Raw genomic sequence first — 21,947 nt, 5'->3', positions numbered from 1 at the left:
ACCAACTCCCAATCAGCCCCAATTAGTCCCGGCCGGAGAGTCCGTCGAGACCTGGCACATCCAGCAGACGGAGCTATCGCCTCGTGATGTATACTCCGTCTGTCACCAGGCCTCGACATGTCTCCCCCTGGTGGCTGACCTGCTGTACGTCACAACACGTAGAGAGAAAAGTGCATAAAAAGGGAATTACATTACATTTCCGCACACTTACCTTGGATCTGAATTCGCCCGTGGTGAATTAGCACCAATTGAATTGGGCCTATATATCCAAATAAAGATGAAGGAAAATTCATCTCTGCTGAACAAAAACATCTGAAAATTCTGGAGCCTTATTTTGACGGTAAACTATAACAATAGCCTAATTGTCAACCCAAAATTATTGACAATCACTGGATTAGGTTGCATATCAAAATATCTTGAATCATGCATTCCTGTTTGGACATGTTAGATGTAACAACTTGTTTATTGAATACCATCTCAATAGTATTTTACACTTCTTATTAAGCATTGTGGATTACTTAATAAGATGATTACTCATTTATCTATTGCGTGACGCCGCTATGTTTATTGTTGTTGGTGTCACGGATCCCTCCGGAACTTATCACGCACACCTGTCCCCTATTCCCACTGATTAGAATTTGTTTTTATGTGCCCTTTGGTTTCCATTGGGGGGGCGATTATTGTTACAATGTCCGTTGGTGCGTGTGAGTACCTGTGCTGTGTGTTTTGGGCTTTCGTGCCCTTGTGGACTGCTCAGATGATTACAGGTCTCGTCCTGTGTGTTAATCATTGTGCGCGTGTTATTTATTCAAGGTACTCCTCGCTCTTTTGTTTGGGTTTCAACCCTGTGTGTTTGTTTGGTCTTCATCCCCGTGCCTTTACACGGCACGCCGTCATTTGGGCTAAATAAAAAAAACACCAGCGTGACAGTTGGGCTGGTGCCACCAGTGGAAAACAGTCTGGATCGCTGCATGTAATGCTAAGTACATTTTGTTCCCCTACCATCCACCATGCTATATCTGCTATGTAAAGACTCCTCTGTATCCTTAGTGCACCGCGTGGGCCCAGGCAGCAGCCTGTTGTATATACAGAGTTATACAAGTTATTATTGTTGGATCCCAGATAAAGGCTCCAGCCATAGGGTCATGGTGAAGACGTGTGTTAAGAGACTGAAGATGATTCAAATGAAACCCCAGACTAACATGTTTCTCTATGAAGACAACAGAACAAAACATTTTGTATTGCATAAACACTGGAGGGCTGGCTACTACCGAGAGACAACCAAGCACACACTACCAGACTGTGCTTTTCTGATGAGTGGTGACATCGTTCATACAGGAGATATTTTCAGAGCACATTCTGTTAGTTGACATGCATTTGTCTGATATGGTTCATTGTCATTATTTTCATGGTTTCTTAATAAATAAAATGCTTTTATCAGATGACTGATCATTGTTTTACTTGGAGACTAAATACTGTAATGTGTCAGAGGATGCAGAGAATGATCAATCTTTACTTTATTAAATCACATTTATATTTGACATTTATTAGAACAGAATACATCTTCAACATAAAGTGGAAAAATTAACATTTTACTGTATTTGTGACGTATAACAAAAACAATTTCTCCTTTAAATCGATGTATTCTTAAAAATAATTACTGAACCACTTGAATGATCATAATATACTTGCAGCTAAGCACAAGCTCAACATGAAATATACATTTAGCATTTCTAATTTGAATCAAATAGCATTTAGAATTTTTTTGGGGGGGGCATTTCTAAAAGAACTGGATGCAATAATCAACCGTTTGTTTTCTATCAGTGCCCAATGGAAACATATGCAGGCTGTCTTGAATCAATTAATATACATTTCTATTTTGCACAGAAGCTTTGATGCCATGTCCAGTACCTCTGTTTCATTCTCACACTTGAACATTTTGTTGGGAATGTTTGGTAAGGGGTGGTAGTTTGGGTATTGAGTGGTCTTGGCGTCGACTCCCAGCTGTTTCAGTTTGCTCACAATGCTGGGTAGAGTGTGTAACTTGGGACTGTAGTCAGACACCCGCTCAGCCAGGATGGAGATGGAAATGTTGCTGGAATATTGTCCATGTCTTCTGTACTCGGCTGCTATGAGAGCCTTCTCCACGGCCTGATGTACCTTGAACAGAGTCCACTCTGTGGCCCTGCCTCCTGTGTCGTTGTGAGCAGCAGCTAGATCACACTGTCCCTGACTGAGCCAGCGCTGAGCCTCTGCTCTATTGGGTTGTGGTACATTTCCATGATATGTATAGAAGTTGTATCTGGTATTGTGGCCCCTTGCTCTGAAGAACCTCTCTCTGTCACGCCGGTGGCGATGAGCTTCCTGGTTCCACTGTTTGTAGAAGTTTCGGAAATTTGTGTTCCATTGCGGGGATGATTGGTTCCCCGTCCTGCTGTTACCAAGATCCTCAATTCTGTTTTGCAGATACTTGAATGCCTCTGTGGCAAGTTGCAGACAGTCTGGATTTTTGTCTGGGTGCCACCTCAACCAGAGGCGCTTGATGGCCTTGTGTCTCTCTTCTGCAGACAGAGTCCAGATCTCTGCCAGACAATCCTCAATGTCCTTTTCAGCTTCTTCCAAAGACTGTGGCAAGACCCTTGTTGATGATGACCGTGGAACAGATTCTGCCAGTTGTACCAGTTCCATGCAAGTTACTCCAGTGGAAGAAGGCTTCTTTTCCCGTTTAAATTGGTACAGATCAAGGGCACTGACTAAGATTACTTTATCTTTCCCAATTTGTATTTTGTATCTGTGGGCACTCTGTCCTGATTGGCCTGTTGGTACACACAGCTGTTCCACTATAAATGCATAACACCAATGCTCCTCCTCTGCCGTCTTCTTATAGCCAACGTATTCCCCAACTTCATAGTTGTTGAGGTAGCTCATGTCCAGGGTGTCGTGCCACTCTTCAGGAATAGGACTTCCTGGTTCTGGCGGTACTTTCAGGGATTCTTCGGTATTGGTGCTACCAGTATCGGCACTGTTATGGATACCGTTCTGCTCCAGAGCCATCTTGACATCCTCCATGCTATCACACGAGAGAAGGTGTCCCAGAACTAGCAGGAGGTTTGAGCAGAGAATGTTATTGAGAAGGACATTAATCTCGTAAGTCAGTCTCATGATGACCTCACTCTTCACTTTGTGGGCTGTGTCGTCGTTGTGTTTCAGGTAGAAGGTGCAACCTTGCTGGCCCTTTTTGACATACAGCTGTGTGGCAGCAGTGGTGCCACTCAGTAGCTCCTGGCCAAGCCAAAGCACCGTTTCAAGGCTCTTGCAGCAGGTGATCTCAATGCTGCCAAAGATTGTCTCACACATGGTGGCAGCGTCGCCTTGTGATACCTGGCCCTCTTTCTGCTGTCTAATGAGACAAACCAGACCATGCCTGAAAGGAGCAGAGGACAGATGTGCCTGAAACCATCCACTGAACTCGCAGCCCTCCCCGTACTCACACAGTTGCATGTTCGATTCCACCATGTTCTCTACTACAGTGTGGGAGAGCATTTTGGGTCGTATCTCCAGGGGCAACAATTGCAGCATTTTATGATGCCCATACCTGTCGAACCCTAAATGGCAGTTGCTCAGTTTCTCCAGGAGTTTCAAGTCTTTAAGAGCACCCTCCAATCTTCTACCCTGGAAGACTGTGTCGTTGAAATACAGAGAGTCTGAAGGGTACAGTCTGCCATCTGTTGATGGTAGATACAAAGCCTTGGGAAGTTCTGAGGTCAACTGATTTTCTTCCAAATTCCTAATCAGACAAAAAAGCTGCTCTACAGCACATTTCACAGTTTCCTCCTGATTTGGTTGAAGGGTTTGCTTGTCGGTGGAATCTGCATGGATTTCTTGTAGCACGTTGCAGTACTGCTCTGCAGTAGGCTCGTCTTCGACGCCAATTTTCTTGAAGAATTCTGCATACCTAACATCCTTTGGAGGAATGCAATACAAATATGGCCTAAACTTCACGTCGTGAGGCAGTACCAGAGCTGTTTTCTTGGTCTTTACAAGAGTAGAATCTTCTTCCACCAGCACCACAGGGAGGTCAGACAACAGCTTGGGGTCAAACTCTATTGTTTGTAGATAGGTGTAAGATGTCCGGAACACTTCAGCTCGTGTTCCAACCAAGTCAGGAGTTTGGCATGGTGACTGACAGATGTTTCTGAGGTTCTCTATCACACGTTCCGGAGGAGGCTGTTCAACAGCGCCTGCTTCTCTCATCATTGTTATATGCTTTTCAATACACATTCTTAAGTGCAGTATTGGCATGGTTGTCCAAATCAGGGACTTGTGGAGATCTTTTCCAAGCAAACAACCTCTGATTGAAACTACAGTCCTCTCTCCAGCAAATGACTGGTGGTAGCTGCACAATCTCTTTTGAATTTCCACAGGAAAAACAAACTTAATGTCAGAAATAATTTTGAGAAAGTTTGGTGCTAGCTTTTCGACATCCCTTTTCAAAATAGTTTCAAACAATGTAGACGACTTTAGTTTCAGCTCTTGGAGGCTGGCAGTGACTTTGGCATCCAATTCAATTTTATGAGCAAACTCAATTATCTCCTCATCTGACACAGTGCACTTCATTTCAAGTTCTTCAAGCAGTTTCCTTGCTTGAACCTTATGAGATATGATCCCTCCATCTGGGAATATTTTCCAGAAGCTTTCTGGCACAAATCTCTCTTGCGGCAGCATGACTTCGTACAACTTCTCATTCTTATCAAAGTAGTAAGAGGCCATCTGCAGATTCCCATGGATGTTCCGAATGAATTTCACATTTTTCATTGTAGAGATGATTTTTTCATGGTACTTGTAGTTGGGTTTTAATTGTAGCAACAACAACAGTTGGACAGAGAGAATAATGTGGTTCTCGTTTAGCTTGTGTAGGAAAGGCAGAATAAACTGTACATAGTACTCCAAATCACTTAAGATTTTAATGCTCAGGTTTTCTGACAAGCTCTCATTTTCACAGTTATATTTGAGGAAGATGTTGTTGTCATCTGCCATGTACAAATCTGGAAAGCTTTCCTTGAACTCTGTTTTGAGGATGAATACATTTTGTTGTCCATCAATCCGCTGCCGTCTACCCTGTATGGTTTCAAATAATGGCAATGACTTGAGCTTTCTCTGGTAGCCATGTCTGTTTTTAGATGAGCACATCCCAGACTGCAGAAACTGTAGTAGTTTAATCAACTCATCACTAGACAGATGGCAAAACTCTGAATGTTCCAGCTGGTGGACTTGGTCTAACACAGCACTGCCGTCACTTGTCTTCAAGAGCTCAGGGAGTAGATGTTGATACAGCAGTTGGACCAAATGTCTGAAGAATTTAATGTTTATTTTCATGAGACCAAGTTTCAGGAGGATAGATGACATGTCTTCTTTTGATTCAACGTCAATCACACTGGACATCTTCCTCATTGTTTGGAGAACATGTTTGTTGTTTAGTCTTGGGCACACAACTGGCAAAATAGGGCAGTCAGAGAACAACTCCTTGATGGCCCTAAGAGCCTGATTATCACCTTCACCCTTCTTAGCTGCTAATTTGACTTGACCATCAAAGAATTTCCAAAGCGCTTTCAGCCATAAGTGCATCGTCTTGTCTGGTACATGTAAACTGCAGTGTGGATCAGTTTCACAGTTTTGAAGGAGTTGCAGAAGTATAGGTTTCAAATACTTAGCTGTGACTGGAATTGTCAATTTCTCAAGAAAGTTCCCATCTTCTAGAACCTCAACATGTTTGAAGTTGGTTTTGTAATCAGCAAAATCCTCTTGATGTCCATGGAACATTCTGTAAAATGTTGACAGAAGCTTGGGAGACTCAGGATCGAACACTCTGAGAATCTGATCTTGAGTGAGAAGGAGTGGAAGTCCACTGACTGATGTGGAATGTTTTTTGTTAGCAGCTATTTGAAGTTCGCTCTCTGAACTGGAAGTGTTCTTGCTAAGTACAACATCTTTGATACAGTACTCCAAGAGCTTGGAGCATCTATTTTTGTCTCTGATCAAAGTCTGCCCAATGGGTAGAGGTAAACCCCTTTCAGTTTGAGTTGGATCATTCAGTGGTTTCTTCCTCAGGTAGTTTCCCACCGTCAAAGGACTGACTCTTTCCACATCAACTCCAGCTGTTTTGAAGCAGGTCCATATTTCTGTCATCTTTGTTGATGAAGGAACCAACTGCATTCCAATATCTTCTAAAATAGAAATTAAGATGCTGTTCTCCATGCTTGTTAAATGAGGTGTGTCAGTTGGTTCTGTCTTTCTCACACTTGACCAGTCAACAGTGTACTCATTTACATTTGTCAGGTGTGTCATTGACTGGGGTTGGACTTGACAAGTTGATCTGCGTAGTACCGGAACAACACAGAGTTCTTTTTCATTGACTGACCTGTACACTTCATTAATCATTTCATGCCAATCTTGGCCAATGTCTTTGGTAATTGTGGGGAAGAAGGACAAGTAGGAGCTGTCCAGGACAGAATTAATAAGATGTATGGCAATGGGTTTCACTTTCTTTAGGTTGCAGATGTAATTCAGAAGGCCAGCATACAGTGGGGCAATGATGTTCCGTTTCAGAGACTCATTCCAATCAGTCTTCAAACTTTTCCCATCCTCTTTCCAGAGTGCCCGTCTGGAAGAATCTACCTGAAAGTGTCCGTTTACATGGACTGGAAGTCCAGTTTTACCAGGCAAGGGCAGGGAGCAGAACACTTGTCCACTGAAGTCATCCTGTTTAGAATGAGAGCTTACACATGCTGCCAAAGATGCCTGGGGAACTCTGCCAGTCTCTCCTTTCATATCAGTGTTTCCTTTAAAGGACCCAAACTGCTCTGCAATGATCCACTGGCTTTGCCTTTCATCAGATGATGAAATCTTGACATTGTAAATGGCTTCATGTGGTGTTGTTGGTCCATCAGACAACAGGGACTGTTGTACGTGGTTTTGAAAATAAACCTTTTCTGCAAGACTCTTCTCAGAAATACTTTTTTCAATCGAGAAAGTGATTCTGAGCGTTCCTGTGTTTGTGTTGATTTCATGGAACTGTATTTTCCTGATGTTCTTCAAGAAGAGAATCAATCCCTCGGGGTCTTCACGGAGAGCTGAAGACAGTTCATCAATATCTCTGTCATTGACGACATTGTTTGATATCTTTGAGGTTTTTGCCATGGCACACGTCCTGATAGGCAACCTAAACATGGTGCCTTTTTCAAGAGAGAATTCATTTGGGAGAAATGTATTGTAAACATCCATGAAGGTGTTCTTCAATTCGTTCTTCAGAGTGTACTTGCGGCCAGGTGATTCTCGTGATCCACCTTCAACATACTTCAGATTGGGATCAGATATGCAGAGCCATTTGTCACCGGTTAGGATCGAAGGACAGTCAGTCAGGTGGTAGACTGAGTTAAATCCAAGTCCATATTTTCCAGTTTTCCCTGGAATGTTGTGCTTTCCACCTTCTCCCAGCTGTTGAATGCCTCTCAGATCAGCTTCAGAAAATACCTGGTTGTTGTACACACACAGTGCAGGGCCTTGCAGAGGATGCCATCTCTCTCCAAATGTTCTTTCCGTGCTGTGATTTCTTTTGTCCAAAACAAAGTGAATTTCTGTGGCCTCTGCATCATCAGCATTTTGTATGAGCTCCTTCAGGATGTCCTTCTTTGAGGGATAAGCTGCAATTATGTTTTTAATGCGGACGGTCAGTTCCTCATGTTGTCCGAACTCTTCGGCAAATGGTGAGAAGTTCTCTACTGAATGCTTTTGCAGTGTGTGGTGTCTTGTTGTGTTCACCCCAAAATAAAGTGCAATGGCACGAGATATATTTTTATGGCATAAAGTGACATCTTCTGACACTTCCATCCAGGGGCTGTCATTAAAATAGAGCTGGTTAGATGGCTTCAAAACACCACTTCCATCAGGTATGAGACAGTCATCTTGGTTTTCATCAGGTATGAGACCATCATTTTGGTTTTCATCTTTGGCCTTATATAATCCCCTTAGGATTATTGTCAGGCAAGTTTCTAGATCATTATTGGAAAGTGGGTTGATTCCATAGGCTTGGCTAAGTTTCTGCAGTACACCATGGAACTGTTCTGGTGTGAATTGCTTTTGGATGCCTAGACATTTCCAGAGCTCTTTGAAACTGGACAAGGCAGGTGGAAGGACATAAAGATACGGTTTAGTCTCAAAATTCTCAATTTTTGCCACAGATTTTACATCCACAAATCTGTCTTCAACCAGGATAAATGGGAATGAGTGTGCCCTCTCAAAAATGGCTGAGGATTCCTTCTCATCATGCAGCCATTCACTCAGAAATCTGTAGCATTCAAGGGCGATGTTGAAAAGCATCGGTTTGTCAAATGTTTCTGTGTGCTTGGATGCTTCCTGCAGCTGCTGAAGCACTGTCTCAAGTGAAGGGCTTTCACAAAGTCCCAGTATGCGTAGCACTGCATCATCACTGTGTATTTTCAAATTTGAAGAGTCTACCACAGACTGTGTCATGTCAACTAGATGGCGACATCGGTCACTGTAAATGTCAGTAGGCTTTTGAAGCCTGACTGCTCCATCTTTACCTTCCCATGTATTCACTGGAGCACATGCTGGAATGAACTCTATGTTTCTCAGAGTCTCCCAGTGAGGCGAGGCTTCATCCTGTAAGGAGTCCCTCATCAGCTCCAGGATGCACTGAAGATGCTTGTATGCTTTCCCTTTTTCTTTTTGCCAAATGCTGGCAATGGTCTCTGCTCTCTCTGTGATGTCCTCCAAAGGGAGCTGGTTACTCAGCATCCCCAGTTCTGACAGACGTTGAATCCTTTTAGAGGAACAGAAGTCATTTTTGGTCCCCCCAAGGAACCGTCCTTCCTCTTGCTCAAACAAGCATGCTACTTTTCCAGGGGGATTCACAAGTTTTTTGATGAACTGGAGTTGTCCACTTTTCTTTGTAGGAATGCATGGGTAGCTCCTCAGTAGATTGTCAATGGCATCGTTATTCAGGTCAATAGCATGCAGCACAAGAGCGTTCCTACTCTTCTGGTCCATAGTGCTCAGGTTGTTGAATACCACATTTTGGTAAAATGTTTCCCAATCAAATGTTCTCTGATTTAGAATCGTATCAAAGCCGGTCTGTATGAAGCTCTGTCTCACCCACGATGGCAGTGGGACAACATGATAAGATGTGTTTGGATATCTTTGACAAACCTTCATTGCAAGCTCTCCTACAGCTTTGTCCTCTTGAATTGTTGGGTCCAGAAATCTGGCATTGCACATTGAGCACCAGTTGTTCCCATCACTGAAGAGCTCCAGAGCTTTGCCAGAGAAGTGCTGAGTGATGGCGAAGTAAAATTCATCAACCAGGGGTTTGAAAGTCTTGCTCACATTCTTTTCATTGGGCCAAAAGGTGTAGTACTGGTAACGTTGAAGGTCTCCATTTTTTGACATATTCTTCAACACTAGTAGTGTAGTGACATATGCAGTTGTAACAGCATCCTGCAGGAGAGCTCTATTCCAGTCATATTTCACTCCACTCTCCCACAGACCTCTCCGATTAGAGGTTACAGCAAAGGATCCATTCAGGTTCACCGGGAGCCCTGTGGCAACAGAGAGGGGGAGGAAGCTGAAAGCCTGGCCAACTAGTTTGGTGTCTCCTGGGACCCATTTCCCAGTCTGTGGTTCTTTGTTTAATGGTACAGCAACACCTCCTATTGGCAAGGAGAACACAGTATGCTTGTTGTCTGTCTGGACCATTTGTAAAGAATTTTGTGTCCCAAAGCAATTGTACAGAAGCCAAAACTGGACATCAGATCCATCACAATGTTGTTGAGTTAGTTCAGCTATGTTGGCTCTATGGCAGTCAATGACCTCTTGGCATTTCGCATAATGCTTCATCAGAGATTTCAGAGCATCATTCTGCATCGTTCCTGGAGGAGTGTCCTCTGGAATCTTGATTGTGCTCACAACTTTTCTGGTGGCAGTGAAGAGCGTCTCAATTTGGTCGTCTTGAGGAGGAGTGGAAGCATCGCTCGGGAGGTTTTGAAGAGATACCGTCTTGATGTTCTTCAGAAAGAGGAGATGAGTTTGTGAGTTGACCAGTTTCTGTTGAAATTTCACTATGTCATCGCTGTCATACACATTTCCACTGATTTGTGACTTGACAGCCTCCTCTCGTGTCCGGAAAGGTAGTTTAATGAGCGTTCCCTGGAAGAATTTCTGAGTGCTCTTTTTTGAAAGATTGCAATCAAAAATGCGTTCATATGGTCTGAATTGTCCAGGAAACCTGTGCAAAAGCTGCTCCCGAGATACGTCCAGTTTGATTCCAGCATTTGCTTTGTTTTGTATGTGCTTTTGCAAGTGTGTAACATTTGGGTCAAGTATCAGAAGCCCCTTGCCACTGAGGATTGAAGGAATATCAGTCACATGGTACACAGCATTAAATCCAAGCCCAAACTTCCCTATTTTTTCAACCTTGTTTTCCTTTGAGGCAGATCCGAGTTTGACAATGTTTTTCCAGTCATCCTCAGTGAAGAGCTCATCGTTGAAGGCCCAGAGACATGGTCCCTGACAGAGGGACATGCCTTGGTCTATGAGGCTGTCCGCTGGGTCTTTGTGGTCTCTGAAATCCACCATGAACTTACAGGTGTTTGCTCCAGCATCTTCTGCATTCTGAATGAGCTCTTTGAAGATGTCATTCTCTTCGTCATACTCCTTCAGGATGTTCTTGATCCTCAGAGTTATGGGTTCTGACTGCCCACACTGCTCTATTCCAATAAACTCTGGACGCAGGATCCGGGTGCTGAGGAACGGGATGTTCAGCCACTCTGCCGTCGCCGGTGAAATCTCCTCATGGATGACATGAATCTCCTCCTGGTTGTGCTGTATATCCTCCAGACTGATTCTGCTTATGTCACAAAACACTGTCTTGGACAACGGTTGCAGGGTGAATCTCTGACTCCCTGCCATGACCGGCACAGGGATATTGACCCCGACGGTCTCCTTCTCTCTCCACATCCAGTTCAGAATGGCTATTGACACTTTCAGCTCTGAGGGTTCGCCAAATGGTTGGGACCTTTCTTCAATGGTCCGTTTGATGTCATGAAGGATGTCCTCTATTTCTGTTTTTGACAGTGATGTCTTCACTCCAAACTCTGTCAGCAAGGTGTTGTATGGAAGAAATTCATCTGTCACCCTCTCAATGTACGAGCTCAGATCCAAATCAGGTGGGTAGGTCAAGACTACATCACGAGGAAAAACAAAATGGTTGTGGATCCACAGCCAAGGTATGCATCCCTTCTTCATCACTTCCCTGACCGCAGGAATGTGATTTTGCATATATTTGTAAATGCTATGCAGCTTGGTTTTAAACTCCACATCTTTATCTGGATCTGTCATTGCCTGGGCCACAGCTGCCAGCAATGTCACATTCTCCATAACCTTCTCAGCAGGAGGGAGGCGAAACAGACCCAGTTTGCTGCTTACTTTCTGACTGAATTCTCCAGTAAGAGGCATGACATGCCCTACAATGCTTTTGTACTCCGAATGTCGTATCTCCTCTGGCTTGTAGAAACTTTTCCGCTTGTTCTTTTCTTTCGTGATGCAAGGATTCTCACAAGGGACCCACTGCAGCTGTGAGAGGTGATGCAGCTGCTGATGAGAGAACTGGGAAAGCAGGTCATTGTCATTCAATAGTCTTCGAAGTGCTTCTGCTTTTTTGAAAGCCCTTTGTGAGTGAACACGTGATTTCTCAATATGGGTGGCAATATGCAACACGTTGTCTGCTGAGACTTCAATTTCCTTTGTCTGCAATCCAATACGTGTTAAGCCGTCAAGCATCTCTGGAGTCTGGGTGAACACAGCTGGAGGAAAAAAATCTTTTTCAAAAAGGACTTGGAAGGTTTTATTGTTTGGATCGAAAATACTGGAAGTCTTCTTCAATTCTCCATCTACTTCGATGAAGCTCAAATCCTTACATTTTCTGTACAAGGTCCCATTCTGTGAGAAGAGGATACGGCCATGCTGTAAAATCCAGGTCATGATTCTCTCAGTCTCGTGTTTCTTGAAAGACTTCCTCTCAACTCCATCAACCAAATAAATGGCCGCCTGGGCGGTATCCAGGAGATCAACCTTGAGCAACAATAGGAGCCTGCGATCAGCCTCAGTTACACACCGGACAATGGAATCCAGCATGGGGAGCTCTGTGGGGAGAGCTGGGGTGGAACTCAGAACCACTGCCTGTTTGGATTGGGCGGCAACGTATTCTCCGGCCATTGATTGGAAGAGAGGCATCTTTGAGAGCAGATCTCGCTTCTGGACTTTGAGAGAATCCAGAGTAGATAGGTAGGCTTTGAGTTCCTCTTTCTCATGGTGAGGAGCAGACCTGATTCCACTGATGACCTGACTGGCATCTAAGTTCATGAACACCTGTAGAATGTTCTGAGGCGATGGTGGTAGTACATACGAGTCAAGATCTTGGTGTTTCAGGCACTCATCTCTGTTCACCACTGTTCCCCCAACATTCTTTATCACTTTCTCAATTTTGTCTGGTAAGATGCTTTTCCGAAAAATTATGGTTGGATTCTGTTGTAGTCTTGCAAGTTTGACTGAATGGCTAGTATCGTGAAGAGGCTCGATGGGTATCAGTGGCATACCTTCAAAACATCTCAGATATCTCCAGTGAGTGTTGAGATATTTCCAGAACTCTCTGAGCCACCTCAAGGGTGGGTGCTGGCCACTCCCTACCTTCCAGGTGACATGACCACCTGTCTGTTCCCAGTCCTTTGGGAGACTCTTCTTGGCAAATGTAGCCACGATGTCAGCATCCACATTGAATACTTTGAATCTCTCTAAAATTACAGAGATATGGCAATAATAACCATGTAAAAAACATGCAGGTATTTGCAATTCTATATGATATTCAAAACCTTTCAGAATTTGTACAATATATTAACTTACTTGTTTTAGCTAGTTGCCTCAAATGGTGGATGCTAGTGTCGCTGAGATCATCCGGCAGAAACAGGGCTTCGCAACCTGGCAGCAGCACTCTGAACGATGAGAAGACTTACTTGTAAATTGTTAAATGAAAAAAAGGCATGGATTATCCATATGAAAAATACTGCACTGTATATTTAGATTATTAAGAATTTACCTTGGAAATGAATCATTGTCAATGAGAGCAATGTCCTTCTCTTCATTTGTGAAGGTCTTGAAAGTCCCGTCGCTGAGAGGCAGCATCTTCAGATCCCTGAGGTTGTGATATTTCTCATCACTCAAGATGAACTGCAGCAGAGACCGTTTGTCATCGTTGGAGAGGTTGGACACGGCATTTCTGCGGAGAACACTCCTTACAAGAGCTGGAGTCACCCATTTCAAAGTGTCACGGTTTGGGAAGGCCAGCTGGACAGCTCTGGAGACATGATCTGGGAAGGTGACAAGCTTTTCTCCTCCTGCAATCAAGGTCCTGGTCACGGCAGCCATAATTTCAGATGCCTTGGGGTCATTGGATGGACACACAGACTCGGTAGGAGAAACAAACTGCCTTTCGTCTTCAGCTAGAGAGAAGACAGCAGTGTTCTGTCTAAATAGACGTTGTAGAATGTCCTCAGCAATCCCATGCCATTTGTCTTTGGTCTGACTGAGGTCTGGCCAGATCTTGTACACAGCTGAGACGGGGAGTGTGGAGGTCTTGGCTAGGTTGGTGGCATCCTGCAGCATCAGGAGGTATGTGTGAGGGAGGACCTCCTTCACCAGCAGCTCGTTCCACATTGCAGCTTCATCATACTTCTGGTCTTCCTCCTGCCACTTGATGTGTCTTCTGTTGTCAGCGAGGCCGAAGCAGGCGTTCACATGGACCGGGAGTCCAGTCTTGTTGGAGTCGTTGTTAGGAAGGGGCAGGAAGCAGCTCAGTCTGCCCTCAGTCAGGACGTTCTCCTGGCCACACGGAAACGCCAAGTCAACATGAGGGCGGAAACTTAGCTTCTTGGCAAGTGAATCTAGCTTTGGTATATTTCCATCTTTCATGCAACATGTTGTCACAAGCCACCTGGTCTTTGTCTCCTTCTTGTTGTTGGAGGTAGAGGTGATGGTTTTGAAGCAGGTTGAGCCCGTGACATTTGACTCACTCCTGGACTTCAGATCTGGACCAGCTGTGGGACTGGAGGAGGTCACTGAGAACCGGGTGTTGACAGATCCTTTCGTGTTAATGTGCTGCAAAGAGACTAATGACACGTTCCTCAGGAACAGAGGGATTATGTCTGCATCTGCAATGAAGCTGTCGAAAAGCTGAACTACTTTGTGGTAGTCATACAGGTTATCTGAGATCTCTGAGGCCTCACTGCGCAGAGGAAACCTAAAGAGTGTCCCTTTAAAATGCTGCTCCTCGTGGATGATGTCCTTCCATCTCTGGCCACTGACTAGTTTGACAACATCTCTGAATGGTTGGAACTGATCCTGCAGATTCAGGAGAGTTTTCTTGTCTTCCTCATCCTCCAGAGACCACCGGAAGCCTCTATCCTCCTCAAACAGCTTTTCCTGGGCGTCCAGGAAGCCAAGGTACTTGGAACTGAATATGGATGGTACATCTAGAAATGATCAGATGACAGAGCATGAATGAAATGCTGTAATCTTCCAGTGTATTATATAGATTTCCACACTATGAGGTTGGAATAATACTATGAAATTGTGAAAATTATAATTCCCTTTAAGTGTAAGAGCTGTTTGAAAAGACCACCTGAATTTTCAGCCTATTTTTCTGGGATGGAGTTTTGGCCTGCCTGGTGACATCACCAGTTGTAAATTAGTTAATAGACCAACAAGAAAGAGTTCCAAAACTCTGCCAATAACAACTAGTTTTACGTTTTCCCCTCCCCACTCAGACTGTCTTAGCAAAATTCTTGCTTGAGAAATTGCTCTTTGCTAAGAAGCTAGTTTTGTTTATTTTTGACCATTTAAATTGAAAACAGTCACAGTGAGGTACTTAATTGTTACCCAGAAATGATAATGAGATAAAAACATCTGCATTTGACATTTAATAAAAGCTGGCTATAAAGGAACATTTTAATTTAGCAATGGGCGGTATGGCTATATTTCCGTTATACCGGGATACAGTGGGAAGAAAAAGTATGTGAACCCTTTAGAATTACCTGGATTTCTGCATAAATTGGTATCTGATCTTCATCAAAGTCACAACAATAGACAAACCCAGTCTGCTTAAACTAATAACGCACAAACAATTATCATTTCATGTCATGTCTTTATTGAACACACTGTGTAAACATTCACAGTGCAGGTTGGAAAAAGTATGTGAACCCTTGGATTTAATAACATGAAATGGCGCCGACAGAGATGGACGCCTCGCTTCGAGTCTTTTATGTATTATTTCTTACATTTGTTGGATTCGGGCTAAACTTTGAACATTGCAATATTAAAGACATGATAGATCAGATAAATAGTATGTAAAGGAGAGATCTGTAGAAAGACAGAGTGGCTGTGGAATGTGCTGGGTGAACGGGAGAGAGATCACAGAATTGCTATAGGGGAAGCGGATGGACATCTGTGGATTAGGCGAAGGAGGGGTTGAGGTTAGGTCAGATCCCCTGAAGGGAGTAATAAGGGTTTAGGATCCTGTTACCCTCTTCCTGTCGAACCATAAGATGTAAGGATCGGAGAGAAGGAGGAGTGTCCAAAGTGGGGTATATATACTTGTGATGGTGAGAACATGTTTTTGTCTGAATTACAGCTGTAACGACCCTTTGGGAAAAATTAAACTTGGTTAAGCTTCTCTAGTGTCCATGAGGTATTTACTCTGAAAAATGAGAGCCTAACACATTGTTACCCCAGGAAATCTTAAGTCTTATTACATACAGCCGGGAAGAACTATTGGATATAAGAGCAATGTCAATTTACCAACATTACGACCAGGAATACGACTTTCCCAAAGCGGACAATGGACCTAATCCCAGAAGCCAACCCAAAACAACAGCGCCGCAGAAGGGGAAGATGGAGCGGCCTCCGTAGACATGCACATCGCCCACCGCTCCAGAGTATACTACTCGCCAATGTCCAGTCTCTTGACAACAAGGTAGATAAAATTAGAGCAAGGGTTGCCTTCCAGAGAGACATCAGAGATTGTAACATTCTCTGTTTCACGGAAACATGGCTCTCTCGGGATATCGTGTCGGAATCGGTTCAGCCATGGGGCTTCTCCATGCATCGCGCCAACAGAGATAAACTCCTCTCTGGGAAGAGGAAGGGCGGGGGTGTATGCTTCATGATTAACGACTCATGGTGTAATTGTGATAACATACAGGAACTCAAGTCCTTCTGCTCACCGACCTAGAATTTCTTACAATCAAATGCCGGCCATATTATCTCCCAAGAGAATTCTCGTCAGTTATCCTCACAGCTGTGTACATTCCCCCTCAAGCAGACACCACGACGGCCCTCAAGGAACTTCACTGGTCTATGTAAACTGGAAACCATATATCCTGAGGCTGCATTTATTGTAGCTGGGGATTTAAACAAAGCAAATTTGAGAACAAGGCTACAGAAATTCTAATCAGCATATTGATTGCACTACTGTTTCTAGAAAATCCAAGATGGCGTAGCAGTCAGATGTCTTTGTCCTCATATTGTCCCGTGTATATATCTTTTTTCTTCGCATATCTTTTTTATATATGTTTCCTAAACTTCAATATACTCTACTGCAACCTGCCTCACCCAAGTATTTTTCATTACTTTAGAACCGGGATCCTCCAACAGAAGCTAGCCAGCTAACTAGCTAGTAGTCAGCTAACCACTGCTAGCGGTCATCAGCTAACCTCTACCTCGGAAATCTCTCGCCAGTTTGCACAACGCGATTCAAACCAGAGCATACCGGACTTATTTTCTCTCCATATCCCAGGATTCCTATCGCAAGCTCTGAACCTTTTCACCTGGTTCATCGCAGCTAGCTAGCTGCAATCCGAATTGCTACTCCTGGCTAACGTCTCTGTCCCAAAGCAAGCACCAATTAGCCTGGAGACAGCCCATGCTAGGCCCATCTCCTGGCTAGCTGAAGAGGTCCATCAGCCACTCCTTGGGCTACAATACCTACTTTGGACCCCTTTTACTACACAAAGCCCTGTTAATCCATCACGACTGGACTACCGACATAACCTGCCCGAGGGTTCTTTTTGCAACAGACCCCTCCATCGCGACGTCCCCTGAATGCCCATCTGCTAGCCTGCTATCCACGGCCCGCTAGCTGTCTAGAGCATACAGTGAGGGAAAAAAGTATTTGAGCCACTGCTGATTTTGTACGTTTGCCCACTGACAAAGAAATGATCAGCCTATAATTTTAATGGTAGGTTTATTTGAACAGTGAGAGACAGAATAACAACAACAAAAAATCCAGAAAAACGCATGTCAAAAATGTTATAAATTGATTTGCATTTTAATGAGGGAAATAAGTATTTGCCCCCTCTCAATCAGAAAGATTTCTGGCTCCCAGGTGTCTTTTATACAGGTAACGAGCTGAGATTAGGAGCACACTCTTAAAGGGAGTGCTCCTAATCTCAGTTTGTTACCTGTATAAAAGACACCTGTCCACAGAAGCAATCAATCAATCAGATTCCAAACTCTCCACCATGGCCAAGACCAAAGAGCTCTCCAAGGATGTCAGGGACAAGATTGTAGACCTACACAAGGCTGGAATGGGCTACAAGACCATCGCCAAGCAGCTTGGTGAGAAGGTGACAACAGTTGGTGCGTTTATTCGCAAATGGAAGAAACACAAAATAACTGTCAATATCCCTCGGCCTAGGGCTCCATGCAAGATCTCACCTCGTGGAGTTGCAATGATCATGAGAACGATGAGGAATCAGCCCAGAACTACACGGGAGGATCTTGTCAATGATCTCAAGGCAGCTGGGACCATAATCACCAAGAAAACAATTGGTAACACACTACACCGTGAAGGACTGAAATCCTGCAGCACCCGCAAGGTCCCCCTGCTCAAGAAAGCACATAAACATGCCCGTCTGAAGTTTGCCAATGAACATCTGAATGATTCAGAGGACAACTGGGTGAAAGTGTTGTGGTCAGATGAGACCAAAATGGAGCACTTTGGCATCAACTCAACTCGTCGTGTTTGGAGGAGGAGGAATGCTGCCTATGACCACAAGAACACCATCCCCACCGTCAAACATGGATGGAGGTGGAAACATTATGCTTTGGGGGTGTTTTTCTGCTATGGGGACAGGACAACTTCACTGCATCAAAGGGACGATGGACGGGGCCATGTACCGTCACATCTTGGATGAAAACCTCCTTCCCTCAGACAGGGCATTGAAAATGGGTCGTGGATGGGTATTCCAGCATGACAATGACCCAGAACACACGGCCAAGGCAACAAAGGAGTGGCTCAAGAAGAAGCACATTAAGGTCCTGGAGTGACCTAGCCAGTCTCCAGACCTTAATTCCATAGAAAATCTGTGGAGGGAGCTGAAGGTTCGAGTTGCCAAACGTCAGCCTCGAAACCTTAACTTCTCTAGGGCCGGCGGGACGAAATCATCCCACCTATGTAACAGCTAGTGGAATCCTGTGGCGCGTTATTGAAATACCTTAGAAATGCTATTACTTCAATTTCTCAAACATATGACTATTTTACACCATTTTAAAGACAAGACTCTCGTTAATCTAACCACACTGTCCGATTTCAAAAAGGCTTTACAACGAAAGCAAAACATTAGATTATGTCAGCAGAGTACCCAGCCAGAAATAATCAGACACCCATTTTTCAAGCTAGCATATAATGTCACAAAAACCCAGAAGACAGCTAAATGCAGCACTAACCTTTGATGATCTTCATCAGATGACACACCTAGGACATTATGTTATACAATACATGCATGTTTTGTTCAATCAAGTTCATATTTATATCAAAAACCAGCTTTTTACATTAGCATGTGACGTTCAGAACTAGCATACCCCCCGCAAACTTCCGGTGAATTTACTAAATTACTCACGATAAACGTTCACAAAAAACATAACAATTATTTTAAGAATTATAGATACAGATACAGAACTCCTCTATGCACTCGATATGTCCGATTTTAAAATAGCTTTTCGGTGAAAGCACATTTTGCAATATTCTAAGTAGATAGCCCGGCATCACAGGGCTAGCTATTTAGACACCCAGCAAGTTTAGCACTCACCAAAGTCAGATTTACTATAAGAAACATGTTATTACCTTTGGTGTTCTTCGTCAGAATGCACTCCCAGGACTTCTACTTCAATAACAAATGTTGGTTTGGTCCCAAATAATCCATTGTTATATCCAAATAGCGGCGTTTTGTTCGTGCGTTCAAGACACTATCCGAAAGGGTAAAGAAGGGTGACGAGCATGGCGCAATTCGTGACAAATTTCTAAATATTCCATTACCGTACTTCGAAGCATGTCAACCGCTGTTTAAAATCAATTTTTATGCCATTTTTCTCGTAAAAAAGCGATAATATTCCGACCGGGAATCTGCATTTAGGTAAACAGACGAAAGAAAATAAAGCATGGGGTCGACTCGGGCACGCGCCTAAGCCCATTGTCCTCTGATCGGCCACTTGCCAAAAGCGTAAATGTGTTTCAGCCTGGGGCCGCCTCGATATCATTCAGCTTTTTCCCGGGCTCTGAGAGCCTATGGGAGCCGTAGGAAGTGTCACGTTACAGCAAAGATCCTCAGTCTTCAATAAAAAGAGCCAAGATGAACAACAACTTGTCAGACAGGCCACTTCCTGTTTGGAATCTTCTCAGGTTTTTGCCTGCCATATGAGTTCTGTTATACTCACAGACACCATTCAAACAGTTTTAGAAACTTTAGGGTGTTTTCTATCCAAAGCCAATAATTATATGCATATTCTAGTTACTGGGCAGGAGTAGTAACCAGATTAAATCGGGTACATTTGTTATCCGGCCGTGTCAATACTGCCCCCTACCCCCAACAGGTTAATGACTTGGAGAAGATCTGCAAAGAGGAGTGGGACAAAATCCCTCCTGAGATGTGTGCAAACCTGGTGGCCAACTACAAGAAACATCTGACCTCTGATTGCCAACAAGGGTTTTTCCACCAAGTACTAAGTCATGTTTTGCAGAGGGGTCAAATACTTATTTTCCTCATTAAAATGCAAATCAATTTATAATTTTTTGACATGCGTTTTTCTGGATTTTTTTTGTTGTTATTCTGTCTCTCACTGTTCAAATAAACCTACCATTAAAATTATAGGCTGATCATTTCTTTGTCAGTGGGCAAACGTACAAAATCAGCAGGGGATCAAATACTTTTTCCCCCCTCACTGCACATATTCTCATTCACCCATGTCGTGTCTTTAGTATCATTAAAGGTGAAGACAGTTATTTTATCAAATCAATTCTCTGTAATTATCATTACCTGATTAAACTAATCATGTACATTTAACTAGGAAGTTGGGGCACCACGGAAAATGTTCAGATTAAAGTTATAATCTTCAGAATATAACTCTTCAGATATTTTAATATCTGATCAATTAGTCTTCTATTAATGAATTATTATTACCTTCGTCAGTCTCATCTGAACGTCGTAAATTGTTGGTTATCTGCACGAACCCAGCCTTCACTATAAATCATCCATACACCAATTGGCTCAATTATTTATTTACTAACTAATTAAACAATTACAGAATATACAATACATAATAACATTATACCATCCTAGTGGACTAAACAAAAACAGTTTGGTTATAACACAATAGATTCAGAGAAGAGACGGGGTTTAGGAAGGAAGTGTCACGGTCGTTGTAATAGATGGACCAAGGCGCAGCGGGTACGTGAATGCTCATTTTTATTAATCCAAAACAAACACGAAAAAAACGATAAACGGACGACAAAACAGTCTTGTAGGCAACACAAGAAACAATCTCCCACAAACCCCAAAACAAACATACTCCTAATTATAGGACCTTCAATCAGAGGCAACGATAGACAGCTGCCTCCAACTGAAGGCCCCAACACCAATTAGCAAAACATAGAAATACAAATGACTAGACAGAACATAGAAATAAACTAACATAGAACAATAACCAAAAACCCCGCAATACATAAATTACATAAATCTAACACCCCTCTACATACACAACCACCCTGAACCATATAAAACAAATACCCCCACCACGTCCTGACCAAACTCAAATAACAAATAACCCCTTTACTGGTCAGGACGTGACAGGAAGGCTAAGGAACATGGGTCTCTATTGGACCTGGGAAGCTATTCTTACATAAATACATATGCCACTAACGATAGCTCATTCGGAAAAGCAATGCATTGTATTTACGTGAAGCTGGCTTCGATTGTTGAGTTGGTGATGTGAGGCTCTGGTTTGCCCAGTCTATGTCGCCATGTTCTTTGTGAAATCTTCTGGGTCGTCGTGTGAGAGGTTCACGTGGTCTGAGAGGTTCATCTCACTCTGGAGATTCGTCCACGTCAGTCAGTGTTCTCGTATTAGATTTGCTACCTTTCCAGCTGCAGCCTGTTAGGCTGTCATCTAGGACTCACTTCTTCTTGAGTGATCAATAGTTCAGAGTTCATACCATTTCATGTGTAGAGCAAGCTCCCACATTTCCTGGCCTGTATTGTTGACATTAGAATTAGCCCTTTTAAACGTGAGGACAAATCCTTGCGGTATTCGGAACTTGAGTGACTTTTTGTTATGTAGAGTGGATATTCAACTACTCGCCACCACAGCTCACGCTGGGGTTTGCTTAGTTCAATGTGAATTGGGTCACTGGGGCTCTTATAGAAATGTAGAAAAGGGATTGGTTCATAATTCCCAACCAATGCCTATTCACTTGGGTGTGGCTACTGACTTAGTTAAACTTTACAGGGAAGACTATTTTCTCATTTTAAAGTTATCACATCATTTCGCAA

At 43.4% G+C, this 21,947-nt stretch overlaps 1 protein-coding gene across 2 annotated transcripts in view; it reads right to left on the bottom strand.

Moving 5' to 3' along the window:
- Positions 1–1,178: 1,178 nt before the first annotated feature.
- The window catches only part of LOC106568039 (sacsin), a 35,933-nt gene continuing 15,164 nt past the window's right edge, over positions 1,179–21,947 (bottom strand). The window contains exons 5-7 of one of the 2 annotated variants that reach the window (XM_045692280.1): positions 13,166–14,597; positions 12,973–13,061; positions 1,179–12,863 (exon numbers count right to left, since the gene is read on the bottom strand). In XM_045692280.1, coding sequence (XP_045548236.1) covers positions 1,858–12,863; positions 12,973–13,061; positions 13,166–14,597 — 12,527 coding nt within the window. In that variant the 3' untranslated portion in view covers positions 1,179–1,857. The remainder of the gene's footprint in view (positions 12,864–12,972; positions 13,062–13,165; positions 14,598–21,947) is intronic. The other variant, XM_045692279.1, reaches the window with a different exon arrangement.

Source organism: Salmo salar, chromosome ssa13 (assembly GCF_905237065.1).
Source record: "Salmo salar chromosome ssa13, Ssal_v3.1, whole genome shotgun sequence".
Taxonomy (NCBI): domain Eukaryota; kingdom Metazoa; phylum Chordata; class Actinopteri; order Salmoniformes; family Salmonidae; genus Salmo; species Salmo salar.
The sequence above is the reverse complement of the archived record's forward strand: the minus strand, read 5'-3'. Positions and strand labels throughout refer to the sequence as shown.